Source organism: Eleutherodactylus coqui, chromosome 13, assembly GCF_035609145.1.
Source record: "Eleutherodactylus coqui strain aEleCoq1 chromosome 13, aEleCoq1.hap1, whole genome shotgun sequence".
Taxonomy (NCBI): Eukaryota; Metazoa; Chordata; class Amphibia; order Anura; family Eleutherodactylidae; genus Eleutherodactylus; species Eleutherodactylus coqui.
The window spans coordinates 42,867,494-42,884,606 of record NC_089849.1 but is presented as its reverse complement, the minus strand read 5'-3'; the positions used below and the strand labels follow the sequence as shown (position 1 = coordinate 42,884,606).

Below are 17,113 nucleotides of genomic sequence, written 5' to 3'. Positions count from 1 at the left end.
ATCTATATACTATCTATCTATCTATACACTATCTATCTATACACTATCTATACACTATCTATCTATACACTGTCTATCTATCTATCTATCTATCTATCTATCTATCTATCTATCCCATATCTATCTATATATTATCTATCTATCCCATATCTATTTATATACTATCTATACCATATCTATTTATATACTATCTATCTATCCCATATCTATCTATATACTATCTATCTATCTATCTATCCCATATCTGTCTATATACTATCTATCTATCTATACACTATCTATCTCATATCTATCTATACACTATCTATCTCATATCTATCTATACACTATCTATCTATATACTATCTATCTATCTATCCCATATCTATCTATATACTATCTATCTGCTATCTATATACTATCTATCTATCTGCTATCTATATACTATTTATGTAGCCCATATCTATCTATACACTATCTATACACTATCTATCTATCTATCTATCTATCTATACACTATCTATCCCATATCTATCTATATACTAGCTATCTGCTATCTATATACTATCTATGTATCCCATATCTATCTATATACTATCTATAGATAGATAGTATATAGATAGATATGGGATAGATAGCAGGTAGATATATAGATAGATAGCAGATAGTAGATAGATAGATAGCAGATAGATAGCAGATAGATAGATAGCAGATAGATAGATAGCAGATAGATAGATAGCAGATAGATAGAAGGCAGATAGATAGAAAGATAGCAGATAGATAGATAGCAGATAGATAGATAGAGAGATAGATAGCAGATAGATAGATAGCAGATAGACAGAGAGATAGATAGCAGATAGATGGATAGATAGATAGATATGAGATAGATAGCAGATAGATAGAGAGATAGATAGATATGAGATAGATAGATAGCAGATAGATAGATAGATAGATAGCAGATAGATAGATAGATATGAGATAGATAGCTGATAGATAGAGAGATAGCAGATAGATAGAGAGATAGATATGAGATAGATAGATAGAGAGATAGATATGAGATAGATAGATAGAGAGATAGATAGCAGATAGATAGATAGATATGAGATAGATAGAGAGATAGATAGCAGATAGATAGGAGATAGAGAGATAGATAGATAAAGGAGGGAGACAGACAGACAGACACATATGCACTTACCCCAGGGCCCGGTCCACTTCTCCTTCATGTGACAGCAGCAGCAAACCAGCAACTCAGAAGCTTCCCATTCAGCAGGAAGCAGGGGGCAGCACATGATCACTGTGCTCTGCCGCCCCATGTGACTTCTTCCCTCCACCCCTGCCGTCCCATGTGACTTTCTCCATCCTCCCCTGCCGGCCCATGTGAGTTTCTCCCTCCTCCTCCCTGCTCTGCCGAGCCTTCCTCTCACGCTGGCTGTTCTGGCTGCCGCATGATGAGAATTTTGCTGCAGTCAGAACGGCCAGCGATTAATGCACTAAATGTGCATGTTGGTATTGCAGAGGGCGGCCACGGGGCCCCCTGAGCTCAGGGGCCGGGTCGCCATGGCAGCCCCCAGCACCCCCTGACGCTACGCCTATGGGGTTTCCCATCTCAATACCTCCTGGCTAAGTTGAGAAACCCACAGTTAGTTTCTTGACCACCTCAACGGGTGTTACGGAAATAGCTGAAGCGGCAGCCCTATTCTGTTTCCATAACTCCCATTGAAGTAAATGAGTTTCATGGAAACAGTACACTGTTTCCATAACTCCGTGTTACATCCGTGTTACATACACTCCTGTGAAATTAGCTTAAAAGTACTTTTAATGTATGTTCACACCTAGCGGAAATGTAGATTCTCTGCAGTGGAATTGGCTGTGGAAAATCTGCCGTATTACAGTGCTAGCAGTAGATGGCATCTCAAGAAATCTCATCCACATGACATGGAAAAAATCCACAGAGTAAATTGACTTATGGTACAAATTCTAAATTTGCAACATATCAATTTATGCTGTGTATTTTCAGTGCAGATTTTACCTTTAAATGAGTGGGTGGGTTATGCTGCACCACAGACTGTGGAAAATCTGCTATGGGTCAACGTGGGTTTGCCTCCAATTTTCTCACCTGTGTTATATTTTGCAGCATGCCAACAAATGTCACTAATTTGTGCACAATTTTCGAGTAACCTTGTAACCAGATTCAGAGATAAAATACTTGATAATGTGGGCAACAGTCTTAGGGCTCCTGTCCACGGGTGTGATTTCCGTGGCAGTAAATTGCCGGCGAATCACGCTGTCTAAAGCTTTCCATGGCGTTGCAATGGAAAGCGACGGCCCCCTGTCCATGAGCGGAGAATCATTGCAATTCTCCGCTCACGGTCGGCAATTTGCAGCATGCAGCGAATTGCCGCGATTCTCCGCAGTCAGCCTATCTATCAGATTAGGCTGACAGCAGAGATCCGTCTACGGCTCCTGCACCCGGGCGGCGGCTCCCGCGCCGGACATCTGCCGCGGGATACCGCAACGCCCATGGACAGGCAGCCTATAGTGCATTGTTATTGACACAGAAAAGATGCGGCCTGTAACAACCAATTAGAGCTCAAGTTCTACTTCTATGATTCTGTTTGACTGCAATATTCTGTCCAGCACAAATGCTGAAATTTGGTCTCTGACTAAAGAAAGCCTAAGATTCCGTTCCAGGGTTCCATCTGGATTTCATCTTCAAGAATTCAAATGGAACCCTGTAATGTAGGGGTTAATGTTGTCTGAACAGAAAAAAATACAGTTTAAAGAAAAAACTGATTTTGATTTTTATAATACAGTCAGTGTTTATTCACATTTGCACCGTACTTTTCCTTTCATGTTCTTACAGTGGGTTTGGAAAGTCTTCAGACCCTTTCACTTTTTTATATTATGTTATGCTGTGGCTTTGTGCAAATTAAAAAATAATGAACCTTTTACCCATCATTCCACATTCAGTACCCCATAATGACAAAGTGAAAACAGAATGTTAGAAATCATTGTAAATTTGAAAAAAATGAACTAACATTTTGCATAGACATAAGTATTCAGACGCTGTACTCTGTACTTAGTTGAAGCACTTTTGGCAATGTTTACAGCCTCCAGTCCTCTTTGGCATGATGCCACAAGGTGTGCCCACATGGATTTAGAGATTTTCTGCCATTTCTCTCTCCCAATCCTCCCAAGCTGTGTCAGTTTGGATGGGGATCATCTGTGGACGGTCATTTTCAGGACTCTCCAGAGATGTTTAACTGGGCACAAATCAGGATTGTGGCTGGGCCACTCAAATACATTCACAGAGTTGTCCCTAAAGGCCCATTTAGACACAATGATTCTCGCTCAAAATTTGCTCAAAGCCATCTTTTGAGTGATAGCTGTTGCATATAAATGCACGGACATCATGCAGTTTTTGTACATGATTCCTTCCTTGCTTAATTCTAGTTTTCTAGGATTGAGCGATGAACTTTTATCATCGGTGCAGGCTGTTATCACAGTCAGTGATAAGATTCTTTCAGCTTGTGTCCCGCTGATAGTTCACAGCGGGACGTGAGCTGTAAGTGCGGAGAAGAATGCAGCAGTTAGCGGTGTCCCGCTCTGCCTGCATAGCTCTTTAGTAGCTAATTAGCTACTATAGACTATGCAAAGATGATCGCTCAAAACTGTCACTCAAACTGTCGTTTGAGCAATAATCTTTCAGTGTAATTGGGGTATTTGCCAATGCTGTGTGGTATTGGCTGTGTGCTTATGGTCATTGTCTTGTTGGAATGTATAAGTCTGACACTTTTTTAATGACACATGAAATTTAGTTCTGGGCCTCCCATTTCTGTTGATCATCTTTGAGATGCTTCTACACCTTTACTGTACTCCACCTGTGGTAAATTCAGTTGCTTGGACATAATTTTTACAAATAAGGGAGATGGGATATATCCTCCACAGTGCCACCTATTGAAAGGCAGCATTCCTTCGAGTCAAAGTGGGACTCTTTATACAAGTCTTGTTACAATGACTGGGAATCAAAAGCAAAGCCAGACTCCATGTACATACAGCTGTTTCTGGGTTCTTGCCCATCATCAGTGTACAGTAGGAGTCTGGCTTTTGCTAGTGAGAGGCCTGGGACAGGGGTCAGAAACGCTATTTTCTCCTTAGGGAGAGCAACTATATACTAAGTGAGGAGACTCAAATGGCCACGCACGCTCCTCTGGGTAATATGCAAATAAGGGAGATGGGATATATCCTCCACAGTGCCACCTATTGAAAGGCAGCATTCCTTCGAGTCAAAGTGGGACTCTTTATACAAGTCTTGTTACAATGACTGGGAATCAAAAGCAAAGCCAGACTCCATGTACATACAGCTGTTTCTGGGTTCTTGCCCATCATCAGTGTACAGTAGGAGTCTGGCTTTTGCTAGTGAGAGGCCTGGGACAGGGGTCAGAAACGCTATTTTCTCCTTAGGGAGAGCAACTATATACTAAGTGAGGAGACTCAAATGGCCACGCACGCTCCTCTGGGTAATATGCAAATAAGGGAGATGGGATATATCCTCCACAGTGCCACCTATTGAAAGGCAGCATTCCTTCGAGTCAAAGTGGGACTCTTTATACAAGTCTTGTTACAATGACTGGGAATCAAAAGCAAAGCCAGACTCCATGTACATACAGCTGTTTCTGGGTTCTTGCCCATCATCAGTGCCTTTCAATAGGTGGCACTGTGGAGGATATATCCCATCTCCCTTATTTGCATATTACCCAGAGGAGCGTGCGTGGCCATTTGAGTCTCCTCACTTAGTATATAGTTGCTCTCCCTAAGGAGAAAATAGCGTTTCTGACCCCTGTCCCAGGCCTCTCACTAGCAAAAGCCAGACTCCTACTGTACACTGATGATGGGCAAGAACCCAGAAACAGCTGTATGTACATGGAGTCTGGCTTTGCTTTTGATTCCCAGTCATTGTAACAAGACTTGTATAAAGAGTCCCACTTTGACTCGAAGGAATGCTGCCTTTCAATAGGTGGCACTGTGGAGGATATATCCCATCTCCCTTATTTGCATATTACCCAGAGGAGCGTGCGTGGCCATTTGAGTCTCCTCACTTAGTATATAGTTGCTCTCCCTAAGGAGATAATTTTTACAGTCACACCCCTGTCTATATAAGGTTTCACTTGCAATGCATATTAAAGCCAAAAACAAGCCATGAGAAGGAATGAACTGCCTGTAGAGCTCAGAGACAGGATTGTGTGGAGGTACAAAAAATGTCTGCTACACTGAAAGTTCCCAAGAGTTTTGAAATTCTTAAATGGAAGAAATTTGGTGCAACAAGGATTCTTTCTAGAGCCGGCCGACTCACCAAACTAATTAATCGGGAAAGAATGGTCTTGTTAAGAGATGTGACCAAGAATACAATGGTCACCTTGGCTGAGTTCCAAAAGATCCTGTGTGCAGATGGGAGAAACTTCCAAAAGGTCGACCATCACTGCAGCCTCCACCAATCTGGGCTTTATGTCAGAGTGGCCAGAAAGAAGCCTCTCCTCAGTAAAAGACACAAGAAAGCAGCCTGGAGTTTACCAAAAAGCACCTAAAGGATTCTTATACTGTGAGAAATAAGATTCTCCGGTCTGATGAAATCAAGTTTGAACTTTTTGGCCTCAGCTCTAAGGCCCCCTGTCCACGAACGTGACTTTGCCAGCGGGAAAACGCCGGCGAATCACGCCGTCTGAAGCTTTCCATAGCGTTGCCAAGGAAAGCGCCGCCTCCCTGTCCACGAGTGGAGAATCATTGCGATTTGCTGCTCGCGGCCGACAATTCGCAGCATGCTGCGATTTGCCGCGATTCTCCGCCGTCAGCCTATCTGTCAGATACGCTGACAGGCGGAGATTCGTCTGCCGGCTCCTGCTCCCAGGCAGCGGCTCCCGCGGCAGCAGTCTGATGCAGGATACCGCAACTCCCGTGGACAGGGGGCCTTAGTGTTAAGTCTGCCCAATACCATCCCTATGGGCATGGTGGTAGTAGCATCATGCTGTGGGGGTGTTTTTCAGCAGCTGGGACAGGGAAACTGGTCAGGATTGTTGGAAAGCTGAGTGGAGCAAATTACAAAGATGATATTAATCAAAATCTGATCTAGAGCGTAAGGGACCTCCGACTGGGCAGAAGGTTCACCTTTCAACAAGACAATGACCATAAGCACACAGCCAAGACAACACAGGAGTGGCTTAGGGACAACTCTGTGAATGTATTTGAGTGGCCCAGCCACAGCCCTGACTTGAACCCAGTCAAACATCACTGGAGAGTCCTAAAAATGACTGTCCACATACAGTCCCCATCCAACCGGACACAGCTTGAGAGGATTTGCAGCAAGGAATGGTAGAAAATCCCTAAATACAGGTGAACAAGCCTTGTGGCATCGTACCAAAGAGGATTGCCAAAAGTGCTTCAACAACTAAGTACTGAGTACAGGATCTGAATACGTATGTCAATGCAAAATGTTAGTTTTTCATTAAAAACTTTTTTTTACAACATTCTGTTTTCACTTTGTCATTATGGGGTACTGAGTGCAGAATGATGGGGTGAAACTTGACATCTTTTTTAATTTGGCCACAACGTTACACAATGCAAGAAAAGTGAAAAGGACTGAGGACTTTCCGGACCCACTGTATTTTTTGAGCAAACAGCTGGGGGAGTCACCGAAAAAAGATGTTATTTGGAATCTGTTCCAACTTTAAAAAAAATAGGCAAGGAAAAAACAAGCCATTAAATACTAAATATGAAAAAGCCCTCGCCAGTAGCACCAGACAACTCTGTGTTTATATTTTGTAGTCTTCAGAAACTTAGCTAACAAAGAATCTCTTCCTACACACAATCGCCGTTATCCTATTTTGAGATGAGGCAGATACGGCTCAGCTGTCAAGATTCCCAAAACAATAGGAAAGAAATATCCTCCTCTACTTTGAGCCAGTTGCATTGGAAAAAAGAACATTTCACTGCCCACCCTGACCCACTTCCAGATTAATTAGGATTCCTTGTTTCTGAGAGCATTTTTTGGCTTGAGGATCTTCGAGAGCTGCTGGCAAGAACATATACTAAAGACTGGCTTCAAAGATTAACCCTGAAGATATCCCTGTGATAGCTTTCACTGAGTAACAACTGTACTAAGTGCTCAGGAATACATAACAGTCCTTCATATCCCCCTGCCAGACTACTACACTCGTGGTTTCCTTCCCTGTACCCTTGCTGGTATCACAATGCAGGTGGTTTAGGGACCTGTTGAAGAAGCGATATGGAATGAGGAAATGTGCACTTGGAAAAATAAGGGTTTGTTACTACTTGGATGACTGACGTTCATTTTGTTTGGTGCCTCCTGTTAGTCATTGTGTTGACTGGTGTCACTACTTTCCTGTGGCTCTCCAGAGGAAGTGACTAGTACAGTAGGGACCGCTCCTTTTAGAAATGATGCTCCACAAATACTTTACAATCTTACAAGTTGTGCTCAAACTTCCATTTTTTTTTTACTTGGACAAGGTATTGTATGAATTATAATATGTTTAACCTAACAGTCACATTAAAATTGGAAAACCCTCATGAAACTCACTTTTTTATTGTAGATTTTGAATTTATGTCTCCTCTTAGTTTATTTAGTTTAGAACTGTCACCTAAAGTTTTTTTTTAACCCCTTAGGCTGGTCTTACACAATCGGATTTGAATTGCTGATTCCGTGATCGCCGTATGCGTGGAGGATCCGTTATAATACACAGGCATTGAAAGGTATGTATTTTTGAGTTTTCCTTCACAATCATGGGTACGAATTGCGTAGGAAGAGAAATGTCAGCATGCTTTATTTTAGCGCGGACGTCCTCCACTGATGTCAATGGATGCATGCGTCCCGCAGCCCATACACAACATTGCGTGTGATCCGCGGAATCGCTCGGAACTTGGTATGAGAATACATAGAAAAGCCTAAATTCTGTCTGGACAAGAGAGATCAAGAAAGCTCTGGCCTCAGCGATGTTCTACTTTCTGGTGTAATTCCCTGTCTGCGATCTTTCTTCCATGCGGATGATACACTGTCCATACATGTACATCCGCCTGGGAACACGAACACATCCGTGAGAGACTGTCCATACGCAATTTGTTTCTGCGATGGATCGCAGCTCTTTCACTGTAGATTTCCGACCCGTACATGTGCGCCCGGCCTTAGTGACATAAATAATTTTAGCCTTAAGAGCCATGAAATCTTATCTCTTTTTCTGTTCTCATTTTTTTGTCAGTGTCGCTGTATGGTCAGCAATGTCTGCAGCATCTGCTAGGTTAAAAGGTGTAGAGGAATGATAAGATGAGTAGGCCCTCATCTTTTAAACTCTTTTTGGGGGGGAAAAGACCCCTATATATGACAATTAGCGAGCAACTATGCCCCTGTTGGTTAGAGGGAAGTGATAACATGAACAAAAATTTATGTCACTCCTTCCTTGAGGCAGGGGTATATACAGGAGAATTACAGATCTCTGCTGGCAGCTTGTCCAACTCCTCCCATCTCACACTACTGCACACACTGACTGAAAAGTGACAGCTGTAAATTCAGCATTCCCTACGTCAATTCAAACAGCTGTTTCTCTGGTTCTATATCATTTAAAAGAAAAAACATATTGGTTTTAAGATGACACCAAAAGTATGTCCGTAGCAGCGACAGAATTGGAGCTATAGTCTTTTAAAATAGAACAAACTCTGTTTGTCCAAAACTGTAATGTCTTTTTGCTGTAGAACTAACGGAGCTCCTAAACTGTTAGGGCGCCCACCCACTGGCGATTTTTTTTCCCTGCGAAATTCGCAGCATTTTTTTCTCTGCAGGGGTCTATGGGACTTGTAATGTTAAAATCGCGATCGCGCAAAATCGCAATTTACCGCGAAATCGCGTTTTTGCGCGATCGCGATTTTAACATTACAAGTCCCATAGACCCCTGCAGAGAAAAAAATGCTGCGAATTTCGCAGGGAAAAAAAATCGCCAGTGGGTGGGCGCCCTTAGGGTGGTGAAATTTCAAGGAGTTTTCTCTGCAAATAACATATATTGTATAGTGATATGATATTTCACAATTGTTTGATTAACCACTAGGACCACCACAAAGTGCAAGAACTGTGGTGTGCAGCTCTTCTTGTGGAGTGTTGACAGTATGTGACAACTCAACAAAACTGAAATTGCACAGATTTTAGCACGTTGGGGTGTTAATAAGAGAATTTTATGGGTAACATATTGAACCATCGAAGAAATAAAGTAAGTAGAACTAAAAAGAATTGCAAGGTGAGGGGAATGCTGTAGCTGCTGAAACCCTTTGCGGATACGCAGCTGATTCCGAGTCATCATGTGTACTGATGCTGTGGATTGTGACTCTTTCGTTGGCAGAAATGCTGCAGATTTTGTAGTGGAATTTTCGGTGTATGTGAATGTACCCTAAGGCTACTGGCACAGAGTAACTCCGCAGTCAGTACACGCCCCATTATAGCCTATGAGGCTATACACGTGCGTGATTTTTCACACAAATCGATGGTCTGCGTGAGAAAAAACACATGGCACGTCCATCCGTTTTCACGAACAAGAATAGGATAGGCAATGTCTGTAAATATGCAGTGTTCGTGCATTTTGGACAGCACATAGGCAGGTGTCCAATGAGAAATGCAGCTGAGATTCTTGGCTGCAACATGCATTGCAGCCATGTCTCTCGCCTAGAAAGCTCCTGTCCAAATGTACCTTGGGTACTTTTCAAGAGGTGTGAGAAAGCACAAGCTATTTGCATATAGGGCACACTACCGTTTTCCCCTCATTGGTGTATTGGAAGGTTATTTAGGTTTTTTAGGCAGATGTCTTTCTTTAAATTGTTTCAACTCATTAGATATTTGCTTTGTTCTATATATTTTATATTTCAGACTTGCTTGAGAAAATCCATACCATAGGGTTCAACCTTACAGATAAATATATACAAATAACCAAGACTAGCAATAGAAAACCTTTAATTACGATATAACATGGCCATGCTCTATCTGTAAATCTGACCAGCAGTTGAATGTAAAGTATTCATGCATGCCAAAAAACTCTTTAGGTGGACAATACTGCAGTGGTTTCTCAGGTACGAATAATAGTAACATTCAGTAACCCTGCTACACAGCAAAAATATATACTGTAACCTTAAATACCAACTTTCAGATTGTCTAAAGTGTTCTAGAAAAATAACCTGTGATTTTAGTTGCAGTGGAGAGGATTACCAGAACTGGTACATAGCGATGGGCGATCAATGTAAATTGCAAGAGAGAATAACTTATAATTAAGCTAGCTAAAGTCTGCAGTCAAGGACATGTACCCTGAGATTTATGTATGTGCCTACATGTTGGCTTTCCTGTGATGTATATTGCTCTATAGTGTGCTAGCAGTTACACATTTATGATATTTACCAAAGTATCATGCAGAAGGTGCAAACACTAATAATGATTGATGAGCACCAGGGTTTCTGAAAGTTATGTAGAAGAAAATGAAAATGTAAGGTATATTAATCTTCTAGTAGAATCAGTCTTGTAGAAATATATAGCAGAGCAGAGATCTGGAGTGGAGCTAACAGAAGTAGTGAACATAGAGAAGAGGAAACGGACAAAGTTCTAAATGACAGCTTCTTCCTGGTGCTCAGCTCCTTGGCCCATCCAGCATCCCTGAATTATAGATGGAACAGGCAGTATGATCCGACTGCCACTCTGTTTGCTAACATGGCATGGCCTTTGGTTCGTTGAAATGTTCTGCATGTGTATATGAGTGCAACATTTGAAAGAAGGCTGTGTGACGTGGTCTGTTTAGAACAATGAACAGGAAATGGTTTTACCAAGTTTGTCATGTCCATATGATCTATAGCAAGGTATGCTATAGTACATTATTTCTTGATCTACTACACAGTGTTCTATCCTAACTCTGTAGCAGAGCAACAGATCTTATTCTTAAGATACAAGTTATTGCTGTAGCCTAATAAACAGAATCTGGTAGAGAACAAGGGAAGCTCCTGCATCGGAAAAGGGGTTGGTAAGGTAAGTACTACTGCTTTTGTTATTTTATACCTTATCAGTTGTTTGCAAAAGATTTCAACAGCAGCAGTTAACGGTGGACCCCCAATGATCAGCTAATTGCTGGACCATTGCATTCGGGCATGGAGCTCATTTTTGACGGAAGCAGACAGCTCTGTTCCCACTGCAGTTGCTCGTCTTGGTATTGCAGTCCAAGTTCCTATTAATTTCAATGGGAACTTGGCTGCAATACCAAGCCGAGCCACTGCAGCGGGAACAGAGCTATCTGCTTCTGTTAAAAATCATCTCTGTGCCCATCTGCAATGGCCAGGCAAACATCTGATCGCACCGATCCCGAGTTGCAGACTCCTGTTGATCTACTGTTGATGACCTATATTGAGGATAACTCATAGCTCATAACTGGACAATCCCTTTAATGCTAAGCTCAAAATGTGTGCTTTGTATATATCGAATATGAAAATGCAATATAATATTGTGCTTTGTTTTTTTTTTTCATGGCCTTTGAGTTGACATTCTTGTCACATTTATGGATGTAAGATTTATAGTGCCTGTTTCTTTGTAAACCACCCGAGGAAGGAGCCTCTGTGCTCTGAAAGCTTGCAAATAGTTTTTCTGCTTACCCGATAAAGTTGTCACTCCTATAATACTTTTGTCTTTTTTGTCCGAAAATATTTACCTACGTAGATTTTTGTGGCTTACACAACACCACGGTATTTTTTGCTATACACAGGGAAAAGTACAATAGTAAAGACGTTTGCAGTCCTGTGGCAGGTATGAGCCTGACTTCCTTTCATCATGAGATTCATGTTTTTGCTAGCAGACTGAGCTGCGAAGTGGAATAGTTTGGCGAGTTGTTCTTAAAGTCTTCAGAATGATGCATATGCAAGAATGTGGTTTTGGTTATTCATGACGAGATGCTTCTCGTAAGTCTGACATCCAGGAATTATATTCTGTTGATAGCAGACTGCAACTTTTCAGTTCACATCTCTCATGGACTATGCAGTGTAATCTCTTCTTATATTAGAAACTGAGATGTATTGCTGTGCAAGGAGTATGGAGAACAAAAAGTAATATACTCTGGAGTTAGTAAAACATGTCGAGTGATTCCTTATTCACGTGTAGTCTTTAAAGGTGTGGTTGGGAATCCTTTCTTTTGGATGGTTTGGGCACATTGGGAGGTTCCAGACCTTCCATCTCCTTTACATAAAGGGATTCAAGAGCCCTTACTGTTCTGTATCCTTGAAGCTGTCCTTATCAAGTCCTGGTGTTGGGTCCACCACAGTGTACACACCTGGACTGCCATGGTTGTTGAATTTCATAACTGCCCAGTGGTTGGTATGATACTGCAAATAATGAAAAAGGGTTATTTGTTGTACATGTTTACATTGGAAATTAATTACAAATGTTTAATAAGTCAATACATTTGGGTTGAATGAGTCCAGATGAGGTTTTGAGTATCACCCATGATATCCATAGAAGGAAATGGAGGTTATCCTTTGGCTCACTAGCTACTGAGAAAGAGGCAGAGAGAGCGTCTAGCAAAGTGGATATTGGATATACATGCTGAAGTCACATATATTTCTATAGGAGGTCTATTAACACCGTAATGAAGTAGTGATCACTACAGACTAACTTGATCCACCTGCACTGAAAGTTAAGTTCCTGAACTCTTAAGGCCTCATGTCCACGGGCGGGTCGGATTCAGCGGGTGGGAGCCCGCAGCGGAATCCCACCCTGCTCGTGGCAAGAGAACCTTACTTACCTGTCCGGATCCTCTGCGTGGCTGTACGGGTTTTCCATCTTCTCCATTACGGATGTGGGCCGGCGCGCCGCCACACATGCGCAGTGAAGTTTCTTTTTAAAATGCTTTCCAGAGGGATTCGCGGCCTGTCTACAGTGTCAGCTGCGAGCAGGCCGAGGATCAGAAGGTTTCCATTGATTCAGTGGAAGCCGTCCGTGCGGGACCTGCGGAAAAATGGAGCATGCTGTGATTTGTTTTCCGGACCACAATGTCCGCAAATCAAATCCACATGCTTAAATTAAGCTGGAGGCGCCCATGATTGTCTATGGGTGGCTGGAACTGTGGATCGTCCGTGCAGATTTTGCAATTCAATTCCACCCGTGGACATTGGGTCGTAATCGCACACTAGCAACAGTATGTGGATGTCACGTAGAACAACCAGTATCAGTGGATTTGCCTAATATGCTTCGTAAACCAGAAGACATTGCGCCAGAATAAGTATGTACTAAAGGAATAGAACCAACAACTAAGGGCTTATTCACATGTGAGCATTTGCCATCCATGTGCTGTCCATGTATTTCAGAGACCGCACACAGACCCATTATAGCCTATGGCAGCAAGAAAAGGATCCAGCATGCATAAAATCGCCACTTTATTGAGACATATTTACATCCCAACATGAAGGACATACAATGGTGCTACAACATGACGCGTTTCAAGCTTTCAAAGCAGCTCTTAGTCATAGCAAGAGCTATGTAAGGCCCCCTGTCCATGGCCATTGCGGAATATCGCCAGCAATATTCCGCCGCTGGGGACGAAGGGGAAGGTCAGGTTTCTGCGGTGAGCCTATCTAATAGATAGGCTAACTGCAGAGAATCACGGTATGCCGTGATTTAGATCCCGCGAGCGGAGAATCGCTATGATTCTCCGCTCATGGACACCGCGGCTGCGCTTTTCATAGCAACGCTATGGAAAGCTTCACACAGCGTAATAAATCGCCGGCGGATTCATGCCCCTGGACATGCAGCCTAACAGCTTGAAACGCGCCATGGTCTCGTGCCATTGTGTGTCCCTTCTGTTTGGATTTTAATATGTCTCAATAAAGCCGATTTTATGGATGCTGGATCCTTTTCCTGCTGTCTTCTGCAATTAATCCCAGTCAAGTCCATGCATCCTGCTGGTGAGCTGGTTCATTTTCTGTATATCATTATAGCCTATGAGACTATTCAGAGAGTAATGGACCATGGGAAAGAAATCTATGCATGTCCTATTCTCATCTGTATCACAAACCTGAATAGGATATGAAAAGTGCACTGTCCATGCAGATCAGATCGCACATGGACATCTAGCAGAGAAATATTACCCAGATCAGGATACAAACACTTTTTTAAAATGTCTTTTCTTGACAAAATTATTGTTTTAGTGGATTGCGGTACGTTTAGTAAAATAACCTCGTTAGGTATATACAGTATGTGATTGTTGCAGGGCAGATACAATGCAATGAGACATATCCTATGTTATAATTTCTCATATTGGAGTTATTTAATATTTTGTACTGGGCTTTCTATATGTCATTATGTTATTGCTCTATCTTTAGTCTCTTATTTATAAATATATTTTGATAACTTTAATCCATTTGTTATAGAAGATGATCTTGAGAGCCCGCTCTATATAGTGACCTGCAAATTAACTGACAAATGCACAATAAAGAAGCCATGTTTGCCATGAACACTAATTAAACATTTTTATACAGTTTAGGTTTGATCCTATTGACCTCATCAGGCTAAAATACAAAGACAGGATTCTACAAGTCTTGGTCCCGAGGAAGCTTCCAGGTCACTGCTGCCAGTAAGAATCCAATGTTCTCTACTTCTTAAAGGGAACCCATTGCATCCGATAAGCACCATACACTAAGTTATGCTGCTCATGGCACGGGGAATATGGCGTCTGGTGGTGTACTTTTTATACTTACCTGGCTCCCTGTTCACTCGCTGTAAACCCTGGAAGTCGGCGCATGGTGTATGGGCATGGTTTTTATTTTCAGTCAGTGCACTTCTATAGAGCGCAGTATATATGTATGTGCAAAACTTGAAGACAAGAATCACGCTCATAGACTAAACGCTGACTTCAAGGCGTGACAGCGAGTGAACAGGTAGCTGGGCAAGTCTAAAAAGTACAGCCGAACTCCACATTTCATGTTCTATTAGCAATATAACTTACATTATGGTGCTTAGCGGACATGACAGGTTCCCTTTAAAGACTGTCTGCTTAGACCATAAGTCTGTTTAAATACACACAAGTAAAATGCCATGAATTTCTTCAGACTTGACATTTATGAGACGTTTGATTACATGCAGTATAATATATTGTAATCGGATTCATTTCCCACGAGCCTATATGTGCAAGACGCTGTAGCCCCCTCCATTAATGCATTTGATTAAAAAAGCATGACCACTGTATTTAGGGTATTTAATCAAAAATATTTTTTTATGTTTTTAAACCTTCGAGAACATCATAGGACAACTCAATTTTAAACTCTCTCTTTTTTTTGTAGTAATACATATGCATTCTGAATGTTTTGAGGTTTGGCACAGTACATGTAACACTCACCTCCATACAGCAGTGTCTCCCTTGTTTTCCTTTATGATGGTTTATATAGATGGCAGCCAGAATTATAACTGCGATTAGCAGAACTGCCAGTATTATACCCACGATTGTGCCACTCTTCTTTGGAATATCTTTAGGTATCTCTGAAACAGTAGAATATGTGTGTTATATATATACAGTTAGGTAATTAGTAATGCCAACTAAAGTTTAACCATACTTGTCTGTTTACTCACCATCTCCCTCATGGGTCAGTTTTGTGTCATCTATATAAAAGCAAATTTGCATATTAAAGGAAAATAAAAATTGATTCGATAAGAGAATCTTTTTACACTATCTGGGTTTAATTAGTAAAACAAAATATAAGTGATACATCCCCTTACACAAATGTGACAAAAACAAACTACTGAAACAGTGTTAATTGCTTTTACATTTTCATGTTGATGCTCTGTGTTCATGAAAATTTCTGAGAATGCAAAGAACACTAAAGGCCCATTTGGACGGGCGAATGTCAGTCAAACGATGCTTGACACTCGTCCTCACACATACTCGCTCTCGTGCTGTTGCACAGAAGTAGTACCGCTGCCTCACAGCGGGGTGGCTGGGGGATTTCTATCCTCTTGCTCCCCTGCCCTTCTCCACTGACTTAACATAGCGGTCATTCAATACTGAACGATCATTGTTCAGCTTATCATCCATCATTTATGCTGCATAAATGATGGACCATCAGCTGATCGTTCGGTCTTAATAGGAAGCCAATCAGTATTGAACGGCTCTTATGTTAAGTCAATAGAGAAGGGCGGGGGAGTGAGAGGATAGAAATCTCCTGCAGCCTCCCCGCCCCCCTGCTGGCTGCTCTGTGAGCGAGACAGCGATACTAGCTCCCGTGCAAGAGCACAGGAGCAAGTGCATGCGGGGACGAGTATCGAGCATCGTTTGCCCGACATTTGTCCCGTCTTAATGGGCCATAAGAAAGTATAGCGGTAAATTTGGTGGGTCTCCACATTGAAAGAGCCATAATATTTTTATTTTTCTGTTAAATTAGCTCTATGTGGGCTTGTTTTTGTTTTGGAAAGAGCTCTATTCTTTATTTATCCCATTTTTGTGAACATACAACATTTTGATCACTTTTTACTCTTCTTTTTTTTTTTTTCTACAGGCAAGATTAACAAAATCTGCAATTTTGGAATGTGTTCTTTTTTACAGTGTTCACTGTGCGGTATAAATATGTTAAATTAATTCTGTGGGTCAGTACGATTACATCAATGCCAAATTTATATAATTTAATATCTTGCTAACAGCCGGACCCCCGTTTCTACCTACATGGGAGAGCTGTTCTGTAAAAAAGGCCGGCATCAGATAAAATCCCGTAAGTAACTGCCATCAAAAGATGTATGGGTGGTCACTGAGGGGCTAACATTTCACATCATACATCTTGGGAAATTTTGGGTTTAAAAATAAGTTAAGAAAGGACATGTCTAATGATTCTATACTAATCAGCTAATCATTACCTTCTGTAGTGAGATCTATAGAAGTTGTCGATGTGGATAATTCCTTTTCAACTGAGGTGGTTTGGATTGTGGCGTTGGCTGTGGTGTAGAAGTCTGTGTACTCCTCACACATCGTATTTTGGGCCTTTTGGTATGACAATGGGAAAAAGAGATTACTTTATTCACTTATATTTATATAGCACAGATGTATACATGTATAATTTCCAGCAATATTAAAGAATACGC

At 41.6% G+C, this 17,113-nt stretch overlaps 1 protein-coding gene and 1 long non-coding RNA gene across 3 annotated transcripts in view; one reads left to right on the top strand and one right to left on the bottom strand.

The window, feature by feature from the left end:
• LOC136588785 (uncharacterized) overlaps positions 1 to 17,113 on the top strand; it is a 134,936-nt gene that overhangs the window by 12,979 nt on the left and 104,844 nt on the right. For both annotated transcript variants that reach the window (XR_010787604.1, XR_010787605.1), the window contains exons 2-3: positions 7,657 to 7,743; positions 14,527 to 14,621. This is a non-coding gene — a long non-coding RNA (uncharacterized lncRNA). The remainder of the gene's footprint in view (positions 1 to 7,656; positions 7,744 to 14,526; positions 14,622 to 17,113) is intronic.
• The window catches only part of PLXDC1 (plexin domain containing 1), a 54,956-nt gene continuing 49,096 nt past the window's right edge, over positions 11,254 to 17,113 (bottom strand). The window contains exons 11-14 of the mRNA XM_066588240.1: positions 16,889 to 17,012; positions 15,614 to 15,643; positions 15,384 to 15,523; positions 11,254 to 12,375 (exon numbers count right to left, since the gene is read on the bottom strand). Coding sequence (XP_066444337.1) covers positions 12,256 to 12,375; positions 15,384 to 15,523; positions 15,614 to 15,643; positions 16,889 to 17,012 — 414 coding nt within the window. The 3' untranslated portion in view covers positions 11,254 to 12,255. The remainder of the gene's footprint in view (positions 12,376 to 15,383; positions 15,524 to 15,613; positions 15,644 to 16,888; positions 17,013 to 17,113) is intronic.